Source organism: Babylonia areolata, chromosome 19 (assembly GCF_041734735.1).
Source record: "Babylonia areolata isolate BAREFJ2019XMU chromosome 19, ASM4173473v1, whole genome shotgun sequence".
Lineage (NCBI taxonomy): Eukaryota > Metazoa > Mollusca > Gastropoda > Neogastropoda > Buccinidae > Babylonia > Babylonia areolata.
This window is the reverse complement of record NC_134894.1, coordinates 64321569-64349545: the sequence shown is the minus strand read 5'-3', so window position 1 is coordinate 64349545 and position 27977 is coordinate 64321569. Positions and strand designations below refer to the sequence as shown.

The window sequence follows — 27977 nt, the reverse complement described above, 5'->3', positions numbered from 1 at the left end:
GACAGACACATACAAGGGAGACATTATCAATAATGTATTTCTTTAACTTTGTTTTCAAAAACATTTTTAGTCAGTTCCCTTTTTCTTTTTTTTCTTTTGCCAAAAATATTTGTCTTCACTTCACCGCACAATGCACACCCCCACTCAAACACTCTAAAAAAAAAAAAAAATTCTCACCACAGTTAAGTCAAGTCCAGCAACACACACACACACACACACACACACACACAACCCACCCCCCCTGACACACGCACACACCCACTCAAACACTCTTCAAAAAAAAAACTCTCACCACTGTTAAGTCAAATCCAGCAACACACACAAACACACACACACACACACACACACACACACAAAAGCCCCACGATCACCACCACGACTACGACATCATCTTGGCCAGAAGCGACACCAGCAGAACCAGAAAGAGGCTGGGAGTGATGAAGGCGCCACTGTCTGCACTGACGCAGGTGTACTTGTGGAGGTTCTCGATCTGAGCGATGAAGTCCTCACCCAGCCAGGTCTTGTAGTTCTGCCGGTCCTCTGGAATTCTCATCAGCCGCACTGCAGGGTCCGTGAACAGCAGGTCAGAGTACCAGTTGCCAGAGTCGAACATATGGAAGTCTCCGTCACTGCAACGTGGTTGAAAAGTACTAGTATCATTCTATTATCATTACTTTTATCATTATCGCTTGTCGCCGAGTACGAGTCAAACATGTGGAAATCTCCATCTGTGACACAGAAAAGAATTATGGTATTATTATTATGATTACTTTTATCATTATTGCTTATCCCCCAGTACCAGCTGCCTGAGTCAAACATGTGGAAGTCACTGCAACAAAGAAAAGTATTATCATTATTGTATTATTGTATTATCATATCATTATCACTGATGGGCACAATATCCCAGTAGTTAAAGCGTTGGACTTTCAATCTGATGGTCCTGGGTTCAAATTTTGGTAACGGCGCCTGGTGGGTAAAGGGTGGAGATTTCTGCCATCTTCAAGGTCAACATATGTGCAGACCTGCCTGTGTCTGAGCCCCCTTCATGTGTATATGCAGGCAAAAGATCAAATACGCACGTTAAAGATCCTGCAATCCATGGAAACAAGAACAAGCATGCACACCCCTGAAAACAGCGTATGGCTGCCTACATGGCAGAGTAAAAACAGTTATACACGTAAAAGCCCACTTGTGTACGTATGAGTGAGTATGGTAGTTGTAGCCTATGAACAAAGAAGAAGAATCATTATCACTTATCGCCCAGTACCAGAGTCAAATAAGTGGAAATTTCTGACACAGCAACAACAGATTTATTATTAGTAACATTATTGTTACTATCGTCATCATCATTATTATTATGATTATCATCATTATCATTGTCAATATTTTTGCTGTTGTTGCTTTTTTTTCGTCATTATCATTATTGCCTATAGCCAAATACTCATTTGCAGAGCCAAACATGTATAAATCTCCAACACTGCAAGTGCAACAAGATATTGACCGTCATTATCATCATTATATCATTTTTATCATTATCATTATCAGCCAGCACCAGTTTCTTGAGCCGAACATGTGTAAATCTCCATAACTGCAACAACAGAATTATAATACTGTGTTGTTTTTTGTTAAATCATTCATTTTGGTAAATCGTTTTTGTAAACAGACATGGAAACAGATTTAATATCAATCAAGCATAGCACATTTTGGTCATAATAATCAGACATGCAACAAAACTTTCAAGAACATAAGAACAAAACAAAAGTGGTGACAAAAGAAGATGAATATATGAAACATCAATATGAGGCTTGTCATCCTGAAATGTGAGGCACCAGTATGGTTTCACAGTGAGGGCTGTGATCCTGAAATGTGAGGCACCAGTATGGTTTCACAGTGAGGACTGTGATCCTGAAATGTGAGGCACCAGTATGGTTTCACAGTGAGGGCTGTGATCCTGAAATGTGAGGCACCAGTATGGTTTCACAGTGAGGACTGTGATCCTGAAATGTGAGGCATCAGTATGGTTTCACAATGAGGACTGTGATCCTGAAATGTGAGGCATCACTATGGTTTCACAGTGAGGGCTGTAATCCTGAAATGTGAGGCACCAGTATGGTTTCACAGTGAGGGCTGTAATCCTGAAATGTGAGGCATCAGTATGGTTTCACAGTGAGGGCTGTGATCCTGAAATGTGAGGCATCAGTATGGTTTCACAGTGAGGGCTGTGATCCTGAAATGTGAGGCATCACTATGGTTTCACAGTGAGGGCTGTAATCCTGAAATGTGAGGCATCAGTATGGTTTCACAGTGAGGGCTGTAATCCTGAAATGTGAGGCATCAGTATGGTTTAATAGTGAGGGCTGTAATCCTGAAATGTGAGGCATCACTATGGTTTCACAATGAGGACTGTGATCCTGAAATGTGAGGCATCAGTATGGTTTCACAGTGAGGGCTGTAATCCTGAAATGTGAGGCACCAGTATGGTTTCACAGTGAGGGCTGTGATCCTGAAATGTGAGGCATCAGTATGGTTTCACAGTGAGGGCTGTAATCCTGAAATGTGAGGCACCAGTATGGTTTCACAGTGAGGGCTGTAATCCTGAAATGTGAGGCATCAGTATGGTTTCACAGTGAGGGCTGTAATCCTGAAATGTGAGGCATCAGTATGGTTTCACAGTGAGGGCTGTAATCCTGAAATGTGAGGCATCAGTATGGTTTCACAGTGAGGACTGTGATCCTGAAATGTGAGGCATCAGTATGGTTTCACAGTGAGGGCTGTCATCCTGAAATGTGAGGCACCAGTATGGTTTAATAGTTAGGGCTGTCATCCTGAAATGTGAGGCACCAGTATGGTTTAATAGTTAGGGCTGTCATCCTGAAATGTGAGGCACCAGTATGGTTTCACAGTGAGGACTGTCATCCTGAAATGTGAGGCACCAGTATGGTTTAATAGTGAGGGCTGTAATCCTGAAATGTGAGGCACCAGTATGGTTTCACAGTGAGGACTGTGATCCTGAAATGTGAGGCATCAGTATGGTTTCACAGTGAGGGCTGTAATCCTGAAATGTGAGGCATCAGTATGGTTTCACAGTGAGGGCTGTAATCCTAAAATGTGAGGCATCAGTATGGTTTCACAGTGAGGACTGTGATCCTGAAATGTGAGGCATCACTATGGTTTCACAATGAGGACTGTGATCCTGAAATGTGAGGCATCAGTATGGTTTAATAGTTAGGGCTGTCATCCTGAAATGTGAAGCACCAGTATGGTTTCACAGTGAGGACTGTGATCCTGAAATGTGAGGCATCAGTATGGTTTAACAGTGAGGGCTGTAATCCTGAAATGTGAGGCACCAGTATGGTTTCACAGTGAGGGCTGTAATCCTGAAATGTGAGGCATCAGTATGGTTTCACAGTGAGGGCTGTAATCCTGAAATGTGAGGCATCAGTATGGTTTCACAGTGAGGGCTGTAATCCTAAAATGTGAGGCATCAGTATGGTTTCACAGTGAGGGCTGTAATCCTAAAATGTGAGGCATCACTATGGTTTCACAGTGAGGGCTGTGATCCTGAAATGTGAGGCATCAGTATGGTTTCACAGTGAGGACTGTGATCCTGAAATGTGAGGCATCAGTATGGTTTCACAGTGAGGACTGTGATCCTGAAATGTGAGGCATCAGTATGGTTTCACAGTGAGGGCTGTAATCCTGAAATGTGAGGCATCAGTATGGTTTCACAGTGAGGGCTGTAATCCTGAAATGTGAGGCATCAGTATGGTTTCACAGTGAGGGCTGTGATCCTGAAATGTGAGGCATCAGTATGGTTTCACAGTGAGGGCTGTGATCCTGAAATGTGAGGCATCAGTATGGTTTCACAATGAGGACTGTGATCCTGAAATGTGAGGCACCAGTATGGTTTCACAGTGAGGACTGTGATCCTGAAATGTCAGGCATCAGTATGGTTTCACAGTGAGGACTGTGATCCTGAAATGTCAGGCATCAGTATGGTTTCACAGTGAGGACTGTGATCCTGAAATGTGAGGCATCAGTATGGTTTCACAATGAGGGCTGTAATCCTAAAATGTGAGGCATCAGTATGGTTTCACAGTGAGGGCTGTAATCCTGAAATGTGAGGCATCAGTATGGTTTCACAGTGAGGGCTGTAATCCTGAAATGTGAGGCATCAGTATGGTTTCACAGTGAGGGCTGTAATCCTGAAATGTGAGGCATCAGTATGGTTTCACAGTGAGGGCTGTAATCCTGAAATGTGAGGCACCAGTATGGTTTCACAGTGAGGGCTGTGATCCTAAAATGTGAGGCATCAGTATGGTTTCACAGTATCTACTAAGGATAGGACAACTGGGTGAAGGATAACATCACTACATTGTGAAATAATCAACTGAAAGCACACACACACACACACACACACACACACACACACACACACACACACACACACACACAGTGACACACACACACACACACACACACACACAGTGACACACACACACACACAGTGACACACACACACACACAGTGACACACACACACACACACACACAGTGACACACACACACACACACACACACACAGTGACACACACACACACACACAGTGACACACACACACACACACACAGTGACACACACACACACACAGTGACACACACACACACACAGTGACACACACACACACACACACACAGTGACACACACACACACAAAATGACTTACATATCTGAGGAGAAGAACTGCTGGCCATAGTTCAGTACATTCCATATGATGTCTTTCTGTCGTGTGGTCTTGCCACCTGAACACAAAGCACACAAATAGTGCATTCATTAATCACTCAATCAATTCATCAAACAGAACAGTACTGCCACCTGAACACAGAGCACACAAATCGTGCATTCATTAATCACTCAATCAATTCATCAATCAGAACAGTACAGCCACCTGAACACAGAGCACACAAATAGTGCAGTCATTAATCACTCAATTAGTTCATCAATCAGAACAGTACAGCCACCTTAACACAGAGCACACAAATAGTGCAGTCATTAATCACTCAATCAATTCATCAATCAGAACAGTACAGCCACCTTAACACAGAGCACACAAATAGTGCAGTCATTAATCACTCAATCAATTCATCAATCAGAACAGTACAGCCACCTTAACACAGAGCACACAAATAGTGCAGTCATTAATCACTCAATCTAGTTCATCAATCAGAACAGTACAGCCACCTGAACACAGAGCACACAAATAGTGCAGTCATTAATCACTCAATTAGTTCATCAAACAGAACAGTACAGCCACCTTAACACAGAGCACACAAATAGTGCAGTCATTAATCACTCAATTAGTTCATCAAACAGAACAGTACAGCCACCTTAACACAGAGCACACAAATAGTGCAGTCATTAATCACCCAATTAGTTCATCAATCAGAACAGTACAGCCACCTTAACACAGAGCACACAAATAGTGCAGTCATTAATCACTCAATTAGTTCATCAATCAGAACAGTACAGCCACCTTAACACAGAGCACACAAATAGTGCAGTCATTAATCACCCAATTAGTTCATCAATCAGAACAGTACAGCCACCTTAACACAGAGCACACAAATAGTGCAGTCATTAATCACCCAATTAGTTCATCAAACAGAACAGTACCGCCACCTTAACACAAGAGCACAGTAATAGTGCATTAACTTATCAATGAATTCATTAATCAAACAGATCATTATTGCCACCTGACACAAAATCACAGAAACAGTGCATATATTAGACTTTCAATCTGAGGATCCTGGGTTCAAATCTTGGTAATAGGGCCTGGTGGGTAAAGGGTGGAGATTTTTCAGATCTCTCAGGTCAGCATATGTGCAGACCTGCTTGTGCCTGAACCCCCTTATGTTTATACGCATACGGAAGATCAAATACGCACATTAAAGATCCTGTAATCCATGTCAGTGGTTCGGTGGGTTATGAAAACAAGAACATACCCAGCATGCACTTCCCTGAAAACGGAGTATGGCTGCCTACATGCAGGGTAAAAACAGTAATACATGTAAAAATCCACTGGTTTACATAGGGGTGAATGTGGGAGCTGCAGCCCAAGAATGAAGAAGAAGAAGAAGATTAATCATTCAATCAATTCATCAGAAGAAGAAGATTAATCATTCAATCAGTTCATCAAACACAGCAGCATCTCAGAGAAGGAGATTAATCATTCAATCAGTTCATTAAACAGAGCAGCATCTCAGAGAAGGAGATTAATCATTCAATCAGTTCATTAAACAGAGCAGCATCTCAGAGAAGGAGATTAATCATTCAATTAGTTCATTAAACACAGCAGCATCTCAGAGAAGGAGATTAATCATTCAATCAGTTCATTAAACACAGCAGCATCTCAGAGAAGGAGATTAATCATTCAATCAGCTCATCAAACAGAACATAAGATAAGATAAGATAAGATAAGATAAGAATAATTTTATTATCTCCAACTGGAGAAATTTGGCCAGGTGCATTATCACAACATAAACAAGTAAACAACATGGGGACCATAACTGTAAAAGCCAACAACAGCCCCTACAAATATTACGAAGATAAAAAGGTAAAATAATATCACATACATCGTTTCATACATACATCCACACACTGCAGGTAATAACTAGTATTCTTAATGTAAAAACAGAAAGAATTAAGAAACATTATTTGAATATAATTATAAATAGCCTACTATACTGCGCATTGATTATAATAGACAGATAAGAATAAAGATGAACTGCGGAAAACCACAATCAGATAATCAGCACACACCCGCACCGCACCCCCCCACCCACCACCACCCACCCCACACGCGCGGATAACTTGATTAAACAAGAGTAATAAACATATGTTCTCAAATAAAAGCATTTCACATATTCGCTTTTAAAAACAGAGAAGGAAGACAAGTGCAGGTAAACAACCCTTCTGTCACGTCCACTTTACAAAGATGCCCTACGGCAGGCTCTAACACTATCACAAGAGCACATGTGCACACACACACACACACACACACACAAACACAGACACTTACACACACACACACACACATTTACACACACACTTACACACACACACACACAAACACACACACACACCACACACACACACACACACACACACACACACACACTGAACAAACCTGAAATGAATTGATCAGTAAAACTCACCTGAGATCACAATGGCCTTGGACAGCTGGTAGGCTCTCACGCCAACACAAGTGCATATGTATGCAAACACACACAGCACACACACAGCACAGACACACACACACACACACACACTCTCACACACACACACAACACAACACACCCCCTCCCTCATTTGCTCACCCCCCACAAAGCCCAAACAGCACACACCCCAAAGAAAACCAGAAACCAATCATCAGCACTGACCTGACGTCATGATGGCGTTGGAGGGCACCTCCCCCAAACAGCACACACCCCAAAGAAAACCAGAAACCAATCAGCAGCACTGACCTGACGTCACGATGGCGTTGGAGGGCACCTCCCCCAAATGGCACTCCTCAAAGTGATCGATGTTCAGACGTCGGCCGTCTTTGCACATCAGCTCGTAGTCGTCGGACCGACGGTTCCTGGCCCAGATGGCATGGTTTCGCCCGTCGGTGTTGTCCCGAACAGTCAGATGACGTACAAAGGCCACATCACCGCCCTCTGGTGTAAGGAAAAAAACAGTTGAAAGGTCCCATAATCTTTCACAGCTGTCAGGGCAATGATTTCATATTTGCTGTGCTCTGGGCTTGGAATAGGAAGGTGCAGCCCAATTATCTCCTTTCAACAATGGGCGCTGAGTGGCCCAGTGGTTAAAGCGTTGGACTTTCAATCTGAGGGTCCTGGGTTCAAATCTTGGTAACAGTGCTTGGTGGGCAAAAGGGTGGAGATTTTTGCTGATCTCCTAGGTCAACATATTGTGCAGACCTGCTTGTGCCAGAACCCCCTTCGTTTAAGCAGAACATCAAATTATTATTATTACTGTCATCATCATCATCATCATAAGTGGCAGTATCATTATCATCATCATCATCATCATTGTCATCATCATCACTACTAGCCGTTGCAGTATCATAATCATCATCATCATAATTATTATCATTAGTAGCAGTGGCAGTATCATTATTAGTGGAGTGATGGCCTAGAGGTAACGCATCCGCCTAGGAAGCCAGAGAATCTGAGCGCGCTGGTTTGAATCACAGCTCAGCCACCGATATTTTCTCCCCCTCTACTAGACCTTGAGTGGCGGTCTGGACGCTAGTCATTCGGATGAGACGATAAACTGAAGTCCCATGTGCAGCATGCACTTAGTACACATAAAAGAACCCACGGCAACAAAAGGGCTGTTCCTGGCAAAATTCTGTAGAAAAATCCACTTGAATAGGAAAAACAATAAAACTGCACGCAGGAAAAAATACAAAAATATGGGTGGCGCTGTAGTATAGTGATGCGCTCTCCATGGGGAGAGCAGCCCCAATTTCACACAGAGAAATCTGTTGTGATAAAAAGAAATACAAATACAAAATACACATTATCATTATCATAATCATCATTATTATCTTTATCATAATCATTATCATTATCAGCTGTAGCAGGGGCAGTATCATTATCATCATCATTGTTATCCTGATCATCATCATTATCAGCTGTAGCAGGGGCAGTATCATTATCATCATCATTGTTATCCTGATCATCATCATTATCATTATCAGCTGTAGCAGGGGCAGTATCAGCATCATCATCATTATTATCCTGATCATCATCATTATCATTATCAGCTGTAGCAGGGGCAGTATCAGCATCATCATCATTGTTATCCTGATCATCATCATTATCATTATCAGCTGTAGCAGGGGCAGTATCATTATCATCATCATTGTTATCCTGATCATCATCCTTATCATTATTATCCTGATCAGCATCATCATCATTGTTATCCTGATCATCATCATTATCATTATCAGCTGTAGCAGGGGCAGTATCAGCATCATCATCATTATTATCCTGATCATCATCATTATCATTATCAGCTGTAGCAGGGGCAGTATCAGCATCATCATCATCATTATGAAGCCAAGACAGGGACAGAACCAGCAAGTCCTCACTCTCCACAAGGCAGCGGAAGGAGCCACTGGCGCCGTAGTACTGCTCCTCGCTGTTTCGCTGACACTTCCTGTAACCGCCAGAGGCACAGCCCTCACACAGGTTGATGGGCGACTGGCCCGGGTTGTACTCTCTGTCCAGCGACCCCGGGATACAGCTCCGCACAAACAGCTGGCCTGGGGGGAGACAGAGAGGAAACACAGGACGGACTGTGATAATGTGTCGTGTCAAATCAAGTCAATGTCAGGTCGGGAAGTGAATTTGGGTCAGGTCAGGTCCAGTGAGGTCAGGTCAGCCACACAAACAGCTGGCCTTTGGAGAGACAGAGAAAATGCAGGATGGACCATATGATCATGTGTTGTGTCCAATCAAATCAATGTCAAATGAGGTCAGGTCAGGTCAAATCCCGTGATGTCAGGTTGTCCACACAAACAGCTGGCCTGAAGGCACAGAGAAGAAACGTAGGATGCACCGTGTGATTGTGTGTTGTGTCCAATCAAATCAATGTCAAATGAGGTCAGGTCAGGTCAAATCCCGTGATGTCAGGTTGTCCACACAAACAGCTGGCCTGAAGGCACAGAGAAGAAACGTAGGATGCACCGTGTGATTGTGTGTTGTGTCCAATCAAATCAATGTCAAATGAGGTCAGGTCAGGTCAAATCCCGTGATGTCAGGTTGTCCACACAAACAGCTGGCCTGAAGGCACAGAGAAGAAACGTAGGATGCACCGTGTGATTGTGTGTTGTGTCAAATCAAATCAATGTCAAATGAGGTCAGGTCAGGTCAAATCCCGTGATGTCAGGTTGTCCACACAAACAGCTGGCCTGAAGGCACAGAGAAGAAACGTAGGATGCACCGTGTGATTGTGTGTTGTGTCCAATCAAATCAATGTCAAATGAGGTCAGGTCAGGTCAAATCCCGTGATGTCAGGTTGTCCACACAAACAGCTGGCCTGAAGGCACAGAGAAGAAACGTAGGATGCACCGTGTGATTGTGTGCTGTGTCAAATCAAATCAATGTCAAATGAGGTCAGGTCAGGTCAAATCCCGTGATGTCAGGTTGTCCACACAAACAGCTGGCCTGAAGGCACAGAGAAGAAACGTAGGATGCACCGTGTGATTGTGTGCTGTGTCAAATCAAATCAATGTCAAGTCAGGTCAGGTCAGGTGAGGTCAAATCAAGTCAATTCGAGTTGAATCAAGTGAAGTCAACTCAAGACAAGTCAAGTCAGATCAGGTCAGATTAGGTCAAGTCAATTTGAGACAAGACAAGTTAATCTGAGTTGAATCAATTCAAGACAATTCAAGGCAAGTCCCGTCAATTGCAGTCAGATCAGGTCACATCACGTCAAGACGTTGAGTCCAGTCCAGTCCAGCTGATTAATCTTCAGTGTTCAAGTGATCATACAAAATTACACTGATACATCTAAGAATATTCCACATTACCAAGAAAAGTCAACAGTTTCAAAAGAATCAAACAAAGCTAAACTATATCAAAGAGCAATTACGAATCACCCCTCTCTCTCTCTCTCTCTGTTTCATTTTACTTGTCCATACTTTTGATGGATGACATGATTGTTCATGATTATTAACCCTTTGAGCCCTGACCACCGCTTTACCAGTGGTAGAGAAAAATGACATAATGCCTAGCCACCAGTTGAGCGGTGGGTAAACACCTGTGTCGTGTTTTGCAATTGGTTGACTTATATTGAAGAGCCAATCAGAAAAACCGTAATATTCTGACGTCAGTGAACTTAGTACCAACATGGCCACGCCTTTTCACTTTGTTTTGTGCATGTGCTTTGGATAAAAAAGATTGATTTCAATATAAGTCAACCAACAGCAAAACACGACACAAAACAATAACTACTAAACAATAATAATGGATACATATATAGCAGACTATCCAGAAATCTGCTCTAGGTGCTTTACAAAACACTTTTGTTTACATAACACATTACATCAATGTTACGCACACACACCAAAATCTGACTAACAAACTGAATACACACACACACACACACACACACACACACAATGCATACATACACTTTAATATACAAATGTACATAGTAGTAATGGTAGTAGTAGCAGTGATGGTGGTGATATCATCATCATCATCATCACAATCAGAGCACTCCAGAAAGCAAAGCAACAAAGTCCTACCAATGTTGTCAAAGATGGAGCAGTCATCAGGCAGAAACTGTTCCGTCTCAATGTAGATGTTGAGGGGCACAATCCACCCATCCCCCCGTCCAATCCCTGGCTGGCAGGCTCTCTTATCTGGTGGACACACACATGCCAACTGCTGTCAAGTCAACAATCAGGAAATTTAGTATGTGTTGAGCTTCGCGTTCTCACACAGAAACGCGGGACAGGCAGATATGATACACAGCAACGGTTTATTGTTTCCGACATATAGACGCCATGCAAGGGAAAAGAAAGGGGCGCAACTCACAAAGAATAAAGAAACTTAATGAGATCTATCAACATCAACAGTATGAACATTCTAAATTTGGTAGGAACACTCGGGACTCCGAGCCAAATCAGCAAACTGACATTTGACCTACAAGGCATACAAACAAACTGACTGGTCCACGCAATGCTGTTTCAATGTAAACATGCACACAATTAGCTGAGCATCATCACGTGAGACCAAGGTTAGTAGTGGCTCCTGGCCTCGTGATTGATAGGTCTAGAGCATCTGGGAAATGTTACAACAGGAAAGTACGTGGTGACTGCCCTAGCCTCATGACTGATAGGTCTAGAGTATCCGGGAAATGTTACAACAGGAAAGTATGTGGCCATGCTATGTGGTCGAAAATGCAGTCATTAGAACAATTCTGATGTTGGCGTAACATTGGAACAATCTGTGATCAAGCCTAACAAATTACAGCGAAATCTCTGTGGACAGGAAGAATCATCTCCCCTTTAACTGTACTGCACCAACACTCTTTTCAGATGGTGGTGTGGTTGTGATTTTCGTAGTCATTTGAATAAACAGTAAACTGAGGTCCCGTGTGCAGCATGAGCTGAGCACATGTAAAACAGCCAACAACAACAAAGGGATTGTCCGCTGGCAAAATTATGCAGAAGAATCCACTTTTATGGCAAAACAAATACACTTCCAGACATTTCTTTTTAATACAGGTGGCGCTGCAATGTGGCGACATACTCTCCCAAGGGAGATCACCCCAAATTTCACACAGAGAAATGTGTTGTGACAAGAAAGTAATGCAATGCAGTACAAATACCTGTGAAAGATGTCACTGAAACAACACAAAAAGATTTTACAAGAGAAAGAAATCACAAAATCTGGGAACTGGGTTGTTGTTGTTTTTTTCCACAAATGCAGCAAAGAAGTTTTGTGAAATCTATGAAAAAAAATCTAAGGAATCTTCAGACATTATTAAACAGCTTATGAATAAAAGTATAAATCAATAAATAAGATACATAATGATATATGTGTCAATTTATCTATTTATGTTGATATTACCTGAATATGTTTTTTTTGTACATGTAAAACAAATTAAAAATAAGTAAAAAATATATCAAATTAAAACCTCTTTAAAAAAAAACAACCCAAATCCCAACAATTATGTAACAGTATAAATACATAAATCAACTTCAAAAGATGAAAAAAAAAAATCATTTCTGTTCCAAAACTGGGATAAAAAATTGAGACACAGAGCAGACAATGGCTGAACTATTACAATCATCATTATCATTATTATCACTAATATCAATATCAAGGTGGGTCACGGTTAAGTATGTGTAATTAAATATCAATATCATTAGTAGTGGCAACTCCTTACCTTTCATGTTGAAGAGTGTGGTGGATTTATCCGTCTTCCTGGCAACAGCCACCACTTTGAACTTCATGCTCATGTCACCGTAATCCTCCGCTGCTATCGGCACCAAACCGAACCGCCTGCGTTAACACAGACAGAGGGGGTGTTAGGCATCTTCTTATGCAGACGCTTTCACACGGGTCATTCACACACACGTACATGACTGTGAATCAAAAGGATGAGCGGTGGCCGAGTGGTAATGCACCTGACTGGGAAGGCAGTGGTCACAGGTTCCAGTCCCATACATGGACTGGGATTATCCTTCCTCCCTCCACAAGAACTTGACAGGTGGTCTGGGTACTAGTCACCAGGATCAGATGATAAACTGAGGTCCCGTGTGCAGCATGCACGTAGCACACATAAAAGAACCAATAGCAACAAAAAGGGTTGTTCATGGAAAAAAAATCTTTGCAGAAAAAACTGTTTTTATCGTCAAACAAATAGACTTGCACACAGAAAGAAACAAAAAAGTGGTAAAAAGGTGGCACTGCAATGTAGCGACACGCTGTCCCCAGGGAGAGCAGCCCACATTTCACACAGTGAAATCTGTTGTCATTTTATTCTGCGACTCCCATTTCCACTCCTATGTCTACACGAGTGCCCTTTTACCTGTGTGACTGTTTTCATCCACGCCATGCAGGCAGTCATACTCCGTTTTCAGGGGGAATACGCTGTGATGAAAAGTAATACAACACAATACAAAACTAAATCTCCCCTCTTCCATGCCCCCACCCTCCCACTCTCACACCCCAATCACCAGCAACCAACTTGTTGAGGTCAGCATCGCCTTGCTGGATCATCTCCATGCACCCTCCCACCCCAACACCCAAACCCCCCAACATCCTACGACACCCACCGCCCAGCGATGTAGATGTCACCAGCATCCAGGTTGATGAGGTCGGCGTCGCCCTGCTGGATCATCTCCATGCACCCTCCCACCCCAAACCCCCAACACCCAAACCCCCCACACCAAACCCCCTGACATCCTACGACACCCACCGCCCAGCGATGTAGATGTCACCAGCATCCAGGTTGATGAGGTCGGCGTCACCCTGCTGGATCATCAACATGCACCCTCCCACCCCAAACCCCCAACACCCAAACCCCCCACACCAAACCCCCCAACATCCTACGACACCCACCGTCCAGCGATGTAGATGTCACCAGCATCCAGGTTGATGAGGTCGGCGTCACCCTGCTGGATCATCAACATGCACCCTCCCACCCCAAACCCCCAAACCCCCCATACCCCCCACACCAAACCCCCCAACATCCTACGACACCCACCGCCCAGCGATGTAGATGTCACCAGCATCCAGGTTGATGAGGTCGGCGTCACCCTGCTGGATCATCTCCATGCAGGTGGTGGTGTTGCCCCCGAAGAGGCAGTCCAGCTCCGGCTTCAGGTCCTTGGCCTTGAAGGCCAGCAGCATCGACTCGCACTTGAGCTTCTCCGCCTCTGAGATGACGCACCAGCGCACGGCCTCTGACGGGCAGTGGTTCATTCTGTCCAGCACCTGGTCGAAGTCACTCCCTGAGGGGGGAAGCACAACGAGACGTTAGGTTATAAAAGGTGAAAGGTGAAAAAAAAAATGCTCACATGACATTAGAAACGAAATGTTACGTTAAAGGTAAGAAAATTCTCACATCCCATTAGCAACAAAACATTCGTTTAAAAGTAAAAAGAATTCTAACATGCCATAAGCAATGAAACATTCGATTAAAGGTTAAAACATTAGGTTAAAGGTAACAAATTTTCACATGCCTTTAGCAACCAAACATTATGTTAAAAAAAAGTTAAAGGTAAAAAAGTTTCAGTTTCAGATCTTCAAGGAGGCGTCACTGCATTCGAACAAATCCATATACACTACACTATCTCTGCTGCGTGGGATTCGAACCTACACCCCTCACAGACTCTCTGTATTGGCAGACAAGCGTCTTTACCATTCTGCAATCTTCCTCCTTGTAGAAATGAATTATACATTCAAATATATCTGTGTTTGTATATGATTTTCGATTTATGTCTGCACCTTTTAATGTACTATCCCCCCCCCCCACCCCACCCCAATATTCCTTGTGACCCCGGTACACTTGGTAATTAAGACATATTCTAATCTTTTCTAAAGTATGATAAAAAAACGAGAGATGCAGAGACTGGAAATGATAGAATTAAAGACACAACAGATCACAACAGCACAGCCAGCAGCAGTTCACTCACCAACCCACTCAAAGTAGGTCTGATCACCAATGTCCTCCAGACGTTTGGTCTGGTCAGAGAACATCTGGTTCTTACGCTCCAGGACAAAGTCAAACTCGTCCGTGTCGTACGTCTCATTGGACTTGAAGATCTGAAACTTGTCCTCGTACGTCCCGCCGGGTCCAAACCACTCCACGGCGCGCTTCAGGAACGCCTTGTAGCCGGCGATGACGGGAGCGTCACGCACGGCCGAGGTCATGATCATGTGGGAAGGGAGCTCACCCCAGTTGCACTGCAAATACTCATCCACTGACCTGGTGCTGCGATCAGGGCACAGGAGGCGGAAGTCCTGAAAGGAGAATTTCAAAATGGTTGTGATTAAAATTTTAAGGCAGAAGATATACAATCAGGGCACAACAATCTAAAATCCTGAAAAGAGAATGTTCAAACAGTTGTGCTTCAAGCAGAAACTAAACAATTGCAGCACAACAGTCTAAATCCCCGACTCTTGTTGTGGAAACAAAAACAAACCCAGCATGCACATCCCAAAACAGCTACAAGCCTGCTACAACATCCCTGGACCAGCACTACATGAGACCACTGCAGCAAAAAGTAGGGGTTTTCACTAAAACAGCGAAAATCAATGGAGAATTGTTAATGTAATCCGTCAGAAGAAAGCTTTGTTTTCATGCTTCTGGAATCCATAAACAGCTCAGTTTAAAATGCTAACTGCACCAACTAAGAATACATGAAACTAGAACAGTGCATTGGTACCAGAATACTTGCACCAGGTGCACAGGGGAAGTGATCAAGGTAGGAGTTAACTCATACCAGGGGTAGAACAAATTATGAGTGTTGTAAACGAGTGGACGTGGGAAGTTGCAGCCCCACGAACGCAGAAGAAGAAATATGCAAATGACAACCCACCTCTTTTACATAAGTGGTGCCAGGGTTCATGACGGGGTCAGTCATCTGTTGGATGGTGTCATGACGGAGGAAGGTAAGATCTCCGGCGCCGTCTGCCACACAGCGGAAGGCGCCATCGAAGCCAGCTCGTTTGTCGCTGGTGGTGCAAAACTCCTCGTTCTGCCCCGTGCACAGCTTGCATACATCCGTGGGATTGTTGCCTGAAACACCGCATTCACTTCATGGATACCCCCGAAAACAGAGTATGGCTGCCTACATGGTGGGGTTAAAACAGTCATACATGGAAAACCCCACTCGTGTACATATGAGTGAACATGGGAGTTGCAGCCCATGAATAATGAAGGAGGAGGATATCATGGATGATGATGATGAGAGAGAAACGAAACGAAATTTTATTTTACCAGGGTAATGAGATAAGCTGGATGTGGCGGGAAAGCAGTGACCAATAAAAGAAGGGTTTTATCCTTGAGGAATCAGAATGCATCTGGTGGACTGGGCAGACCACAGGCACATGAAAATGATAGCATAACAGCTATATTAATACTTCGACAAGAGGCAAAGCCTTCAAGACTCACTTGTGCTTCGCGCTTTATCCAGTCAAGGAATCATGAGGAGAAAGATTTTAAAAATTGTTGAAAGTGCTCTGTATTAAATATGATATATGAGATAAGCTGGGGGGAAAAAAAGTATGTGAGCGGGATCAAACCATGCATGTTTAGTTCCAAACCAAGCAGACTAATCCCCATTGCTGCAGCGCATCTGATGTCATTTGATTAAATTTAATACTTAAAGCTATGTTGACGTTTTCTCTTTGTGCGATAAACAGATGTAATTGTAGTGGACATAATAATGCCATTTAAATCATGTTTTTTGTTTGTTTTATTATATCTCAATTATTCTTTTATTTCAGCAGTAAAGGAGACTTTGCTATCCCTTCAAGCACAAAGCAACACATGGCAGATCTCTAGATCTGTACGAACCAGTCGGCCTACAATGAGCTGAAAGAAACGATCGATTCAATTTTTCTTTCATGTTCATACCAGTTAATTCAGAGTCCACTTTAGAATATCTGTATGCACTATACACATCGATGGTGTAGTTAGTATTACTGTATGTGTTCTCTTGATCCAGGCCATATAGTTCGCATGCCAGACCACCGGCTCCCCAAGAAACTGCTGTATGGTGAACTCCAACATGGCAAGCGCTCCCATGGAGGCCAAAAGAAGTGCCGCAAAGACACTCTGAAAGCTTCTCTGAGCTGAATGCAATGGACAGACCAAAGTGGCGTTCAGCTGTCCACAAACGTGCAAAATCCTGTGAGGCCAACTGAATCGCTGCAGCAGAACAACGCAGACAGGCCAGGAAAAGCAGTGCCAGCAAGTCCCCGACAGCCGCCACCATCCCCTGTCCACACTGCGTCAGAACCTTCCAGGCGCGGATTGGCCTGACCAGTCATCTGCGCACCCACAGAGCCCAACCCACCCACCCCCAGGATGACTAGATGGTCCTCGTCGATCCCGACGGATGAACCACACACATGTGTTCTGTCCAGAATTTGTATTTCTTTCCTTTTAATTGAGAACGAGAAAAACAAGGTCATGTCATCTTCAAACACAACCTACCTTCTAGTAGGCCTAACTCAGTGTGAAGCGGTTTTTAGAATTTTCAGATTTCAGAACAAACCTCAACAAAATAAACCATTAATGATTCGGAAAAACCAGTTAGATTCGGGAGACTTACAGCCTGATATTGGTATGAATGTGAAGATTTTTTTCCATGCTATGTTTAAGACAAATTTGGTATTGGCAGACAAAGTATTGCCAGAGAAAAAAGGCATAGGCCGATTGCCCAATCGAGCCATATTATTATGTGACCTGGTTGAAGACATAATTTGACAAAAAACAAGAACGCCAGAGAATCGACAGACAGACAGAAAATACGAGAAAAAAAAACAACTTAGCCGTATGAAAAGCACAGGAACAGGAGTCAAGATGGCTGCCGGAAAAAGAGGGCGCTAGTCAGGGGGGCAAAGGGGAGGTTACCTACTTCCGGGAGGTTATCGGCCGTAGCTACTTTCGTTTTCTCTGCATAGGCGGATAGTAGTTTGCACAGGAGAGGAATGTCAGACCCCTGCCGGAGTCTGCACTAGTGGGTCATGGTTAAGTATGTGTAATTAAATGGCAATGTTAAAGTTTACACACACACACACACACACACAAACAACCAAACACTGGGTTAAAACACTGCCTCACTTTGTTTACACAAATGATTCAAAAAGCAGCATGGGAGTTCTCATTGATGCCAATGGGAAGCATGGAAGGTATGACAGCAAAAACTGTAACATCACAAACAGAAGCTCTCTGTCTTACCAAAAACTGTACTATTACCAACAGAAGCTCTCTGTCTTACCAAAAACTGTAATGTTACCAACAGAAGCTCTCTGTCTTACCAAAAACTGTACTATTACCAACAGAAGCTCTCTGTCTTACCAAAAACTGTAATGTTACCAACAGAAGCTCTCTGTCTTACCAAAAACTGTAATATCACAAACAGAAGCTCTCTGTCTTACCAAAGGGGTTATAAAAGGAAGTCAGAGCTCCTGGCAGACACATCTCTCTGAAGAAGGTACTGACGGCCTTGACAATGGCGTTGCATTCAAATATGGTGATGAATTTCTCGTTGATCAGCTTGGAGACTGGGTACAGCCACCCAGCACTTGTCCCGATGCCTGGCAAAACAAAGATGACCACACTTGCTACAATCACTTTCACAAGGAGGCATCACTGCCTTCAAACAAATCCATATACACAACACCACATTTGCTAGGCAGATGCCTGACCAGCAGCATAACCCAACACCCTTAGTCAGGCATTGAATATATATATATATATATATATATATTTCTATTTCTATTTCTTTTTATCACAACAGATTTCTCTGTGTGAAATTCAGGCTGCTCTCCCCAGGGAGAGCGCGTCGCCATACTACAGCGCCACCCTTTTTTTTTTTTTTTTTTTTTTTTTCCTGTGTGCAGTTTTATTTGCTTTTCCTATCGAAGTGGATTTTTCTACAGAATTTTGCTAGGAACAACCCTTGTGTTGCCGTGGGTTCTTTTACATGCGCTAAGTACATGCTGCACACGGGACCTCAGTTTATCGTCTCATCCGAATGACTAGTGTCCAGACCACCACTCAAGGTCTAGTGGAGGGGGAGAAAATATCGGCGGCTGAGACGTGATTTGAACCAGCACACTCAGATTCTCTGGCTTCCTAGGCAGACGCGTTACCTCTAGGCCATCACTTCCAGTCAAACATGGGAGAAAGGGTGAGACTAGGATTTGAACCCCCACCCTCATGGACACTGACTGACAGGTAAGTGTCTTCACCATTCTACCACCTTCCTTATGTACAACAGAGTACAGAACAGAAATACCACACTTTATATGAAACATTCTACCACCTTCCTTATGTACAACAGAGTACAGAACAGAAATACCACACTTTACATGAAACATTCTACCACCTTCCTTATGTACAACAGAAGCACTAAACGGAAACACCACACTTTATATGAAACATTCTACCACCTTCCTTATGTACAACAGAAGTACTAAACGGAAATGCCACACTTTATATGAAACATTCTACCACCCTCCTTATGTACAACAGAAGTACTAAACGGAAATACCACACTTTATATGAAACATTCTACCACCTTCCTTATGTACAACAGAAGTACTAAACGGAAATACCACACTTTATATGAAACATTCTACCACCCTCCTTATGTACAACAGAAGCACTAAACAGAAACACCACACTTTACATGAAACATTCTACCACCCTCCTTATGTACAACAGAAGCACTAAACAGAAACACCACACTTTATATGAAACATTCTACCACCCTCCTTATGTACAACAGAAGCACTAAACGGAAATACCACACTTTATATGAAACATTCTACCACCCTCCTTATGTACAACAGAAGCACTAAACGGAAACACCACACTTTATATGAAACATTCTACCACCCTCCTTATGTACAACAGAAGCACTAAACGGAAACACCACACTTTATATGAAACATTCTACCACCTTCCTTATGTACAACAGAAGCACTAAACAGAAACACCACACTTTACATGAAACATTCTACCACCTTCCTTATGTACAACAGAAGCACTAAACAGAAACACCACACTTTATATGAAACATTCTACCACCTTCCTTATGTACAACAGAAGCACTAAACAGAAACACCACACTTTATATGAAACATTCTACCACCTTCCTTATGTACAACAGAAGTACTAAACGGAAATACCACACTTTACATGAAACATTCTACCACCCTCCTTATGTACAACAGAAGCACTAAACGGAAATACCACACTTTATATGAAACATTCTACCACCTTCCTTATGTACAACAGAAGTACTAAACGGAAATGCCACACTTTATATGAAACATTCTACCACCCTCCTTATGTACAACAGAAGTACTAAACGGAAATACCACACTTTATATGAAACATTCTACCACCTTCCTTATGTACAACAGAAGCACTAAACGGAAACACCACACTTTATATGAAACATTCTACCACCTTCCTTATGTACAACAGAAGCACTAAACAGAAACACCACACTTTATATGAAACATTCTACCACCTTCCTTATGTACAACAGAAATACTAAACGGAAATACCACACTTTATATGAAACATTCTACCACCTTCCTTATGTACAACAGAAGCACTAAACGGAAATACCACACTTTATATGAAACATTCTACCACCTTCCTTATGTACAACAGAAGTACTAAACAGAAACACCACACTTTATATGAAACATTCTACCACCTTCCTTATGTACAACAGAAGCACTAAACGGAAACACCACACTTTACATGAAACATTCTTGTTGTCCTGTGAATTTAATTGTATTTGTATTGTGACATTTTGATGTACAATAGTGATGGTTCAAACCTAATGCTATGGTAAGTTTGTTTTGTTTTTTGTATTTTAGTTCATACTATAGTGGATCTTTATTACTATAGTGGATCATTTTCTGAAGTATTGCCAAGGATGTCATTCCATATATAAATAAGTAAAGCCTTTTATCTATTCCCACTTCTGTTGTGAGTACTAACAAAAGAAAATATCTTTAAAAAAAACAACAACAACCCACAATGATTAAAAATTGTCCTGTCATTTTGACAGTGACTGATTTTTTTTTTTTTTTTTTTTTTGTTGTGGTCTATGAATACATGTATATATTTCTTTGCGTCTTGCAGTTTATGTTTTCTCTTGTTTTTTATTTGAAACTTAAAACAGAGAGGGAATTTTACATGTGTCCCAAGAGTGACAAAGAAGCCTTGTACACAATAATGAACTCACTGTATTACATTACTCTCTGTATTAAAAAGAAATCACTTACTGGGAAAGCAGACGCTCTTTGAATTCAAATTGTCCAGCTGAACGTTGGAATTAGCCCTGATCATGGCCACAGAATAATATGTGGGTCGGAAATTGGGTACTGAAAAATAAGAGTGAGATGAGTCAAACATGATGCAACATATCGATTTAAATATAAATGCATTCAACACCTAAAAATATGATAAATATTAACCTATAAATACATGTTAACATGTATTGGAATATATACGTACATTAAAGAAAATAAACTGCAACTTCAATGCTTGATGTAATTTGTTCATATCTTATCGAAGTGAAAGAACATGCAAATGGATACCTTACACCAGTGCCTCATATCTGATAATGTACTGTAATGTACTCTGCTTAATGGGAACATAATATGAATAATCATTTGGAATAGGCAACCATCCCAATATCACCACACAATGAACCAACCCCAATGACACCCACTGTCCTCCCAATATCACCACACAATGAACCACTAACCAGCCCCAATGACAACCATTGTCCTCCCAATATCACCACACAATGAACCACTAACCAGCCCCAATGACAACCATTGTCCTCCCAATATCACCACACAATGAACCACTAACCAGCCCCAATGACAACCATTGTCCTCCCAATATCACCACACAATGAACCACTAACCAGCCCCAATGACACCCATTGTCCTCCCAATATCACCACACAATGAACCACTAACCAGCCCCAATGACACCCACTGTCCTCCCAATATCACCACACAATGAACCACTAACCAGCCCCAATGACACCCATTGTCCTCCCAATATCACCACACAATGAACCACTAACCAGCCCCAATGACAACCATTGTCCTCCCAATATCACCACACAATGAACCACTAACCAGCCCCAGTGACAACCATTGTCCTCCCAATATCACCACACAATGAACCAGCCCCCATGACAACCACTGTCCTCCCAATATCACCACACAATGAACCACTAACCAGCCCCAATGACACCCATTGTCCTCCCAATATCACCACACAATGAACCACTAACCAGCCCCAATGACACCCATTGTCCTCCCAATATCACCACACAATGAACCACTAACCAGCCCCAATGACACCCATTGTCCTCCCAATATCACCACACAATGAACCAGCCCCCATGACAACCATTGTCCTCCCAATATCACCACACAATGAACCACTAACCAGCCCCAATGACAACCATTGTCCTCCCAATATCACCACACAATGAACCACTAACCAGCCCCAATGACAACCATTGTCCTCCCAATATCACCACACAATGAACCAGCCCCAATGACAACCACTGTCCTCCCAATATCACCACACAATGAACCACTAACCAGCCCCAATGACAACCATTGTCCTCCCAATATCACCACACAATGAACCACTAACCAGCCCCAATGACAACCATTGTCCTCCCAATATCACCACACAATGAACCAACCCCAATGACAACCATTGTCCTCCCAATATCACCACACAATGAACCACTAACCAGCCCCAATGACAACCATTGTCCTCCCAATATCACCACACAATGAACCAACCCCAATGACACCCACTGTCCTCCCAATATCACCACACAATGAACCATCCCAATGACAACCATTGTCCTCCCAATATCACCACACAATGAACCAGCCCCTATGACACCCATTGTCCTCCCAATATCACCACACAATGAACCAGCCCCTATGACAACCACTGTCCTCCCAATATCACCACACAATGAACCACTAACCAACCCCAATGACACCCACTGTCCTCCCAATATCACCACACAATGAACCATCCCAATGACAACCATTGTCCTCCCAATATCACCACACAATGAACCAACCCCCATAACTACTGTGCTCCCAGTATCACCATCCAAAAAACAACCCCAACAAATAATGTCACACATAATTTACCAGTGTCATCGTTCTCCCAATATCACCACACAAAAACAGCCCCCCAAAAAATAATGTCACATATATAAGTTTATAACTCACCAGTGTCGTAGTTCTCCACCATCAAAGGCCTCATGTTGTGCTGGCGGCCGGCAAAGTAACCTTGACCCGAGTCCAAGGTCATCAGGTCAGCGTTGTCCATTTCAATGGCCTCCATGCACTCAAACCTGCACACGTTTCAGTTTCAGTTTCAGTTTCAAGGGAGTGTCAAAGTGAGAGGACTGATCCATATACCACACACCACATTTGTTCAGAACTTGTTTCTTTTTCTTTTTTTTTGCGGAAGGAAGCAGACGCAAATATTTAACAGCAGCATCATTTTAAAACCAAGCTTTCTATCACAGACTGTTTTACAATATCTTGAAATCTTAAGTTGAGAATTTGAAATTTAATTATCACACACACACACACACACACGCACACATGCACACATACACACACACACGCACTCACTCATACACACATAAAGACACATGCTCACAAATACACACACACACTCCCCCCCCCCCCCCCAGCACCTCACACACACACTCACCCCCTCACACGCATACACATACCACATACACACACACACACACAGACATACACAAATTCACCTCCTCCACACACTCACATAAACACACACACGCTCACATCACCCCACTAACCATCCCCCTCCCACCCCCCCATCCTCCCACCCACACCCACACACATAACAAAGGATCGAGTGTATCTATCAAAATTATCCTTTAACACTCTTCTGCCGAGTAACACCAGGCAAAATCTTGGCAAAGAAACTTGCATATAATTCATGACCAGTTTGAACTCACACATCATTCCTGGCCACACACTCATGACCAGTTTGAACTCACACATCATTCCTGGCCACACACTCATGACCAGTTTGAACTCACACATCATTCCTGGCCACACACTCATGACCAGTTTGAACTCACACATTATTCCTGGCCACACACTCATGACCAGTTTGAACTCACACATTATTCCTGGCCACACACTCATGACCAGTTGAACTCACACATTATTCCTGGTGACACACTCATGACCAGTTTGGACTCACACATCATTCCTGGCCACACACTCATGACCAGTTTGAACTCACACATCATTCCTGGCCACACACTCATGACCAGTTTGAACTCACACATCATTCCTGGCCACACACTCATGACCAGTTTGAACTCACACATCATTCCTGGTGACACACTCATGACCAGTTTGAACTCACACATCATTCCTGGCCACACACTCATGACCAGTTGAACTCACACATCATTCCTGGCGACACACTCGAACTCCATGGGCAAGGCCTCATTGCCAGTCACATTAGCATACTTCAGCTGGAGCATCTCGTATTTCATCTTGTCGCATTTCACTCGCTCTGCTCTGTTGGTAACGCACCATCTTGTCGCTAGAAAGGACAAATATGGCATAAAAAGATAATAATCATCATCATCATAATAATAATAACAATAAATGCAGACTTATATAGTACAGTATCCCCATCTCAGATGGGGCTCACCGAGCTTTATGTTATAATAAAACCTACAAATTTAAGACGAAGTGACGTAAAACATGTTTAAAGTCAACAGTCTCACAAGACAATGGCTAAAATAAATACATAACATTTAAGACTAAGTAACATAAATTATAAAATATGTAAATCAACACAGGCACCATCACAATCTCAAATCACAGTATCAGTATCAGCATCAGTAGCTCAAGGAGGCGTCACTACGTTCGGACAAATCCATATACGCTACACCACATCTGCCAAGCAGATGCCTGACCAGCAGCGTAACCCAACGCACTTAGTCAGGCCTTGAAAAAAAAAAAAAAATAAATAAATAAATAAGCAAACACAATTAACCTACATTTATTTGTCAAGGGTGTGCTAACCGTGACACTGGAATCCGGCAATGACTTGCATTGTTTGAGCATTGCCGCTGTCACAGCTGGTCTCATAAAGTTCACTGGTTTTGATTGAGGTGTATCAAAACTTTTTTTTTATTTTTTTTTTTACGCTTATAGTTGACTTCATCAAGTTTTTGCGCCTTATACATGTTATTATCATTAATACTAATAATAGTAGTTCTTTTTTTATGTAGTTATCTATTATTTATTTACTTTTTTTTCCCCTCAAGGCCTGACTAAGCACGTTGGGTTATGCTGCTGGTCAGGTATCTGCCTAGCAGATGTAGTGTAGCGTATATGGATTTGTCCGAATGCAGTGACGCCTCCTTGAGCTACTGAAACTGAAACATCAAATCACAAAGGCACAAAATCACGGCAAAACACAGTACATCACATTCACCATGGTCAAAAAAAGCACACCAAGGAACCAGACATCACTTAAAGAACACACCAAAATCATCACAAATGTGTTGAGTCATTTCTCATTTCATCATCATTAATAATAATTAAAGATGGATTCATTACCAGTACACTCTTTTCAAATCATAACTGTTTCAAAAGTTTACTCAGCTCAAGTGTCACACGTAATCTAATAATATTCATTATGTTCTCAACAGGCTTGCATCACAAAGAGTAGAATATAAGCCTCCGCTCATCAACAACAACACATTAAATGATTAAGACATATTAGTATCATGTGTGTGTGTGTGTGTGTGTGTTCACGTGATATAAATGTATACATGTGTGTGTGTACATGTACAGACAACTTTTCATCACTTTTTTTAAAATTTGAAACTAAATAATTTTCATACAATATACTGACAATTTCAATAAATCAAAATGAAATTATTGTCAGGTGTATGTTTTCAATACATTTTTTTCAAATAATCAATGTCTGTGAAATAGTCATGCCTGTGAGGATCTTACCTTCCCCACACCAGTAAAATACAATGAGAAATGCGATCTGATCAAGTCTGATGGCCAACAACTGTGTCATAAGTTTGATTGAGAAAGAGTCAAATAACAGACATATCATTAATTTCTATTTTCCTTTTTTTGTTCAGTTTATTCGGCACTTTGTTTTGGGCCTTATGCAAGTTTCTTACAGCTATACCATAGTCTTTGATCTAAATAGATCTGGATGTGGATCTGTGAAAGGCACATAATGAACTTTTGGGTTGACACAGATGTGAAAATTAAATTTCGTGATTTTGTTTTCGTCATCTATCTCGAACTGACGATAAAGACTCGGGTTTGGCGGATTTAACTAGAGTCAGTCTGAACTAATCTGTCCACCACATCCCTCATATAGGTATTTATTGGAAGTAGGAAATTACCTGAGCAAAAAACCAGGTAACAAAACTTGCGGAAGTGAAGTTGTAAGTATATCACTGAAGAAGACAAGGACTCTACTCAAGTAAAACATCACGCGATCGACAACACAGGTCAATATCAAATCATAATACTTACGTCGGCTTTCTACGAACGCAAGACAAGCAGCGCCGAAAAGCAGAATTGATTTGAAATCCATGATTGGTCTTCTTCAAAATCGTGTTCTTGTTGACGCTGTCGCTTCCGCCATGCTCTGTGTCACTCACCTTGAATGACGCATACTCGGCGACAAGTAGTCCGTAAAACTCATTGTTCCAAAACAGGAAATGAAAATCCTTCATGTAAATTATAAAGTGCAATATAATAACTTGGTAAAGCTTTATGGTGAGTATACAAAGCTGTATAATATTTTGGAACTGAATTTAAAACTCACCTGTGTCACACCTGTAGCGTATGAATATTGCAACCATGCGGTCATGGGTGTAAGAGGTATGACCCCTTCAAATATGCCCCAGACATTTTTCCGTGGCTGTGAAGAGTTACCAAAGGAATTTAAAAGATTAAAAAATCTCTTTCCATATTTACTTCAAAATAATCCCAAATAAAACTACAGTTCATGAAGAATTTTAAAGCCCACAAGAAACAGAGCACAGTCAAACTTCATGTATTGCCCACCACCACCCTCTCCCCACCCTTTTCTTATTCCCCCTTCATTCATCATGCCATGCTGTCATGTTGACATCAGTTTTGTCCATCTCCACTTCCATGCTTGGGTGAGTTCCTGTGTGCAGTTTCATGGTGGGTCTGTTGTAGGAGGTCTCCACTCCGGGAACTCACCAAGTCTGCCTCTGTGATTATTGCCATCAGTATAGGGGGCTTAGTAGGTGGTGTCCTGTGTGTGCTAGTTAGAAGAAGCACTACTGACCACCACTCAAGAGACTCAGCATCAGTGCTGGGTCTCCTCTGGAGTGTGGCCTCCTGGTGACCTAAAACTGCTTGTGGATTGCCAACACTGAGACTGTGGTACACAAAGCTGTGTAGTGGGTGTGTAGTGGCTGTGTAATGGGTACTCTGAAATAGAGTGGTATGGGAGCAAGGCCCACGGACACAATGTAGATAATGTGACAGAAAAAGGAAGGCAATTTCATTCAGTTCATTTGCATATTCCAAACTATATTATGTAAATCTCACAGGAAATG

The 27977-nt window shown here is 42.3% G+C and overlaps 1 protein-coding gene across 1 annotated transcript; it reads right to left on the bottom strand.

The window, feature by feature from the left end:
- Positions 1-234: 234 nt before the first annotated feature.
- On the bottom strand, positions 235-27045 carry LOC143293944 (melanotransferrin-like). The gene is made up of 14 exons (XM_076605337.1): positions 26917-27045; positions 24802-24943; positions 23575-23699; positions 21574-21672; positions 18700-18858; positions 16131-16330; positions 15225-15552; positions 14294-14540; positions 12971-13086; positions 11322-11438; positions 9159-9332; positions 7522-7716; positions 4725-4800; positions 235-629 (listed from the first exon to the last, which is right to left on the bottom strand). Exons 1-14 carry the CDS (start codon positions 26975-26977, stop codon positions 380-382), a joined length of 2289 nt encoding a protein of 762 aa, XP_076461452.1. The 5' UTR covers positions 26978-27045; the 3' UTR covers positions 235-379.
- Between the last annotated feature and the right edge of the window lie 932 nt (positions 27046-27977).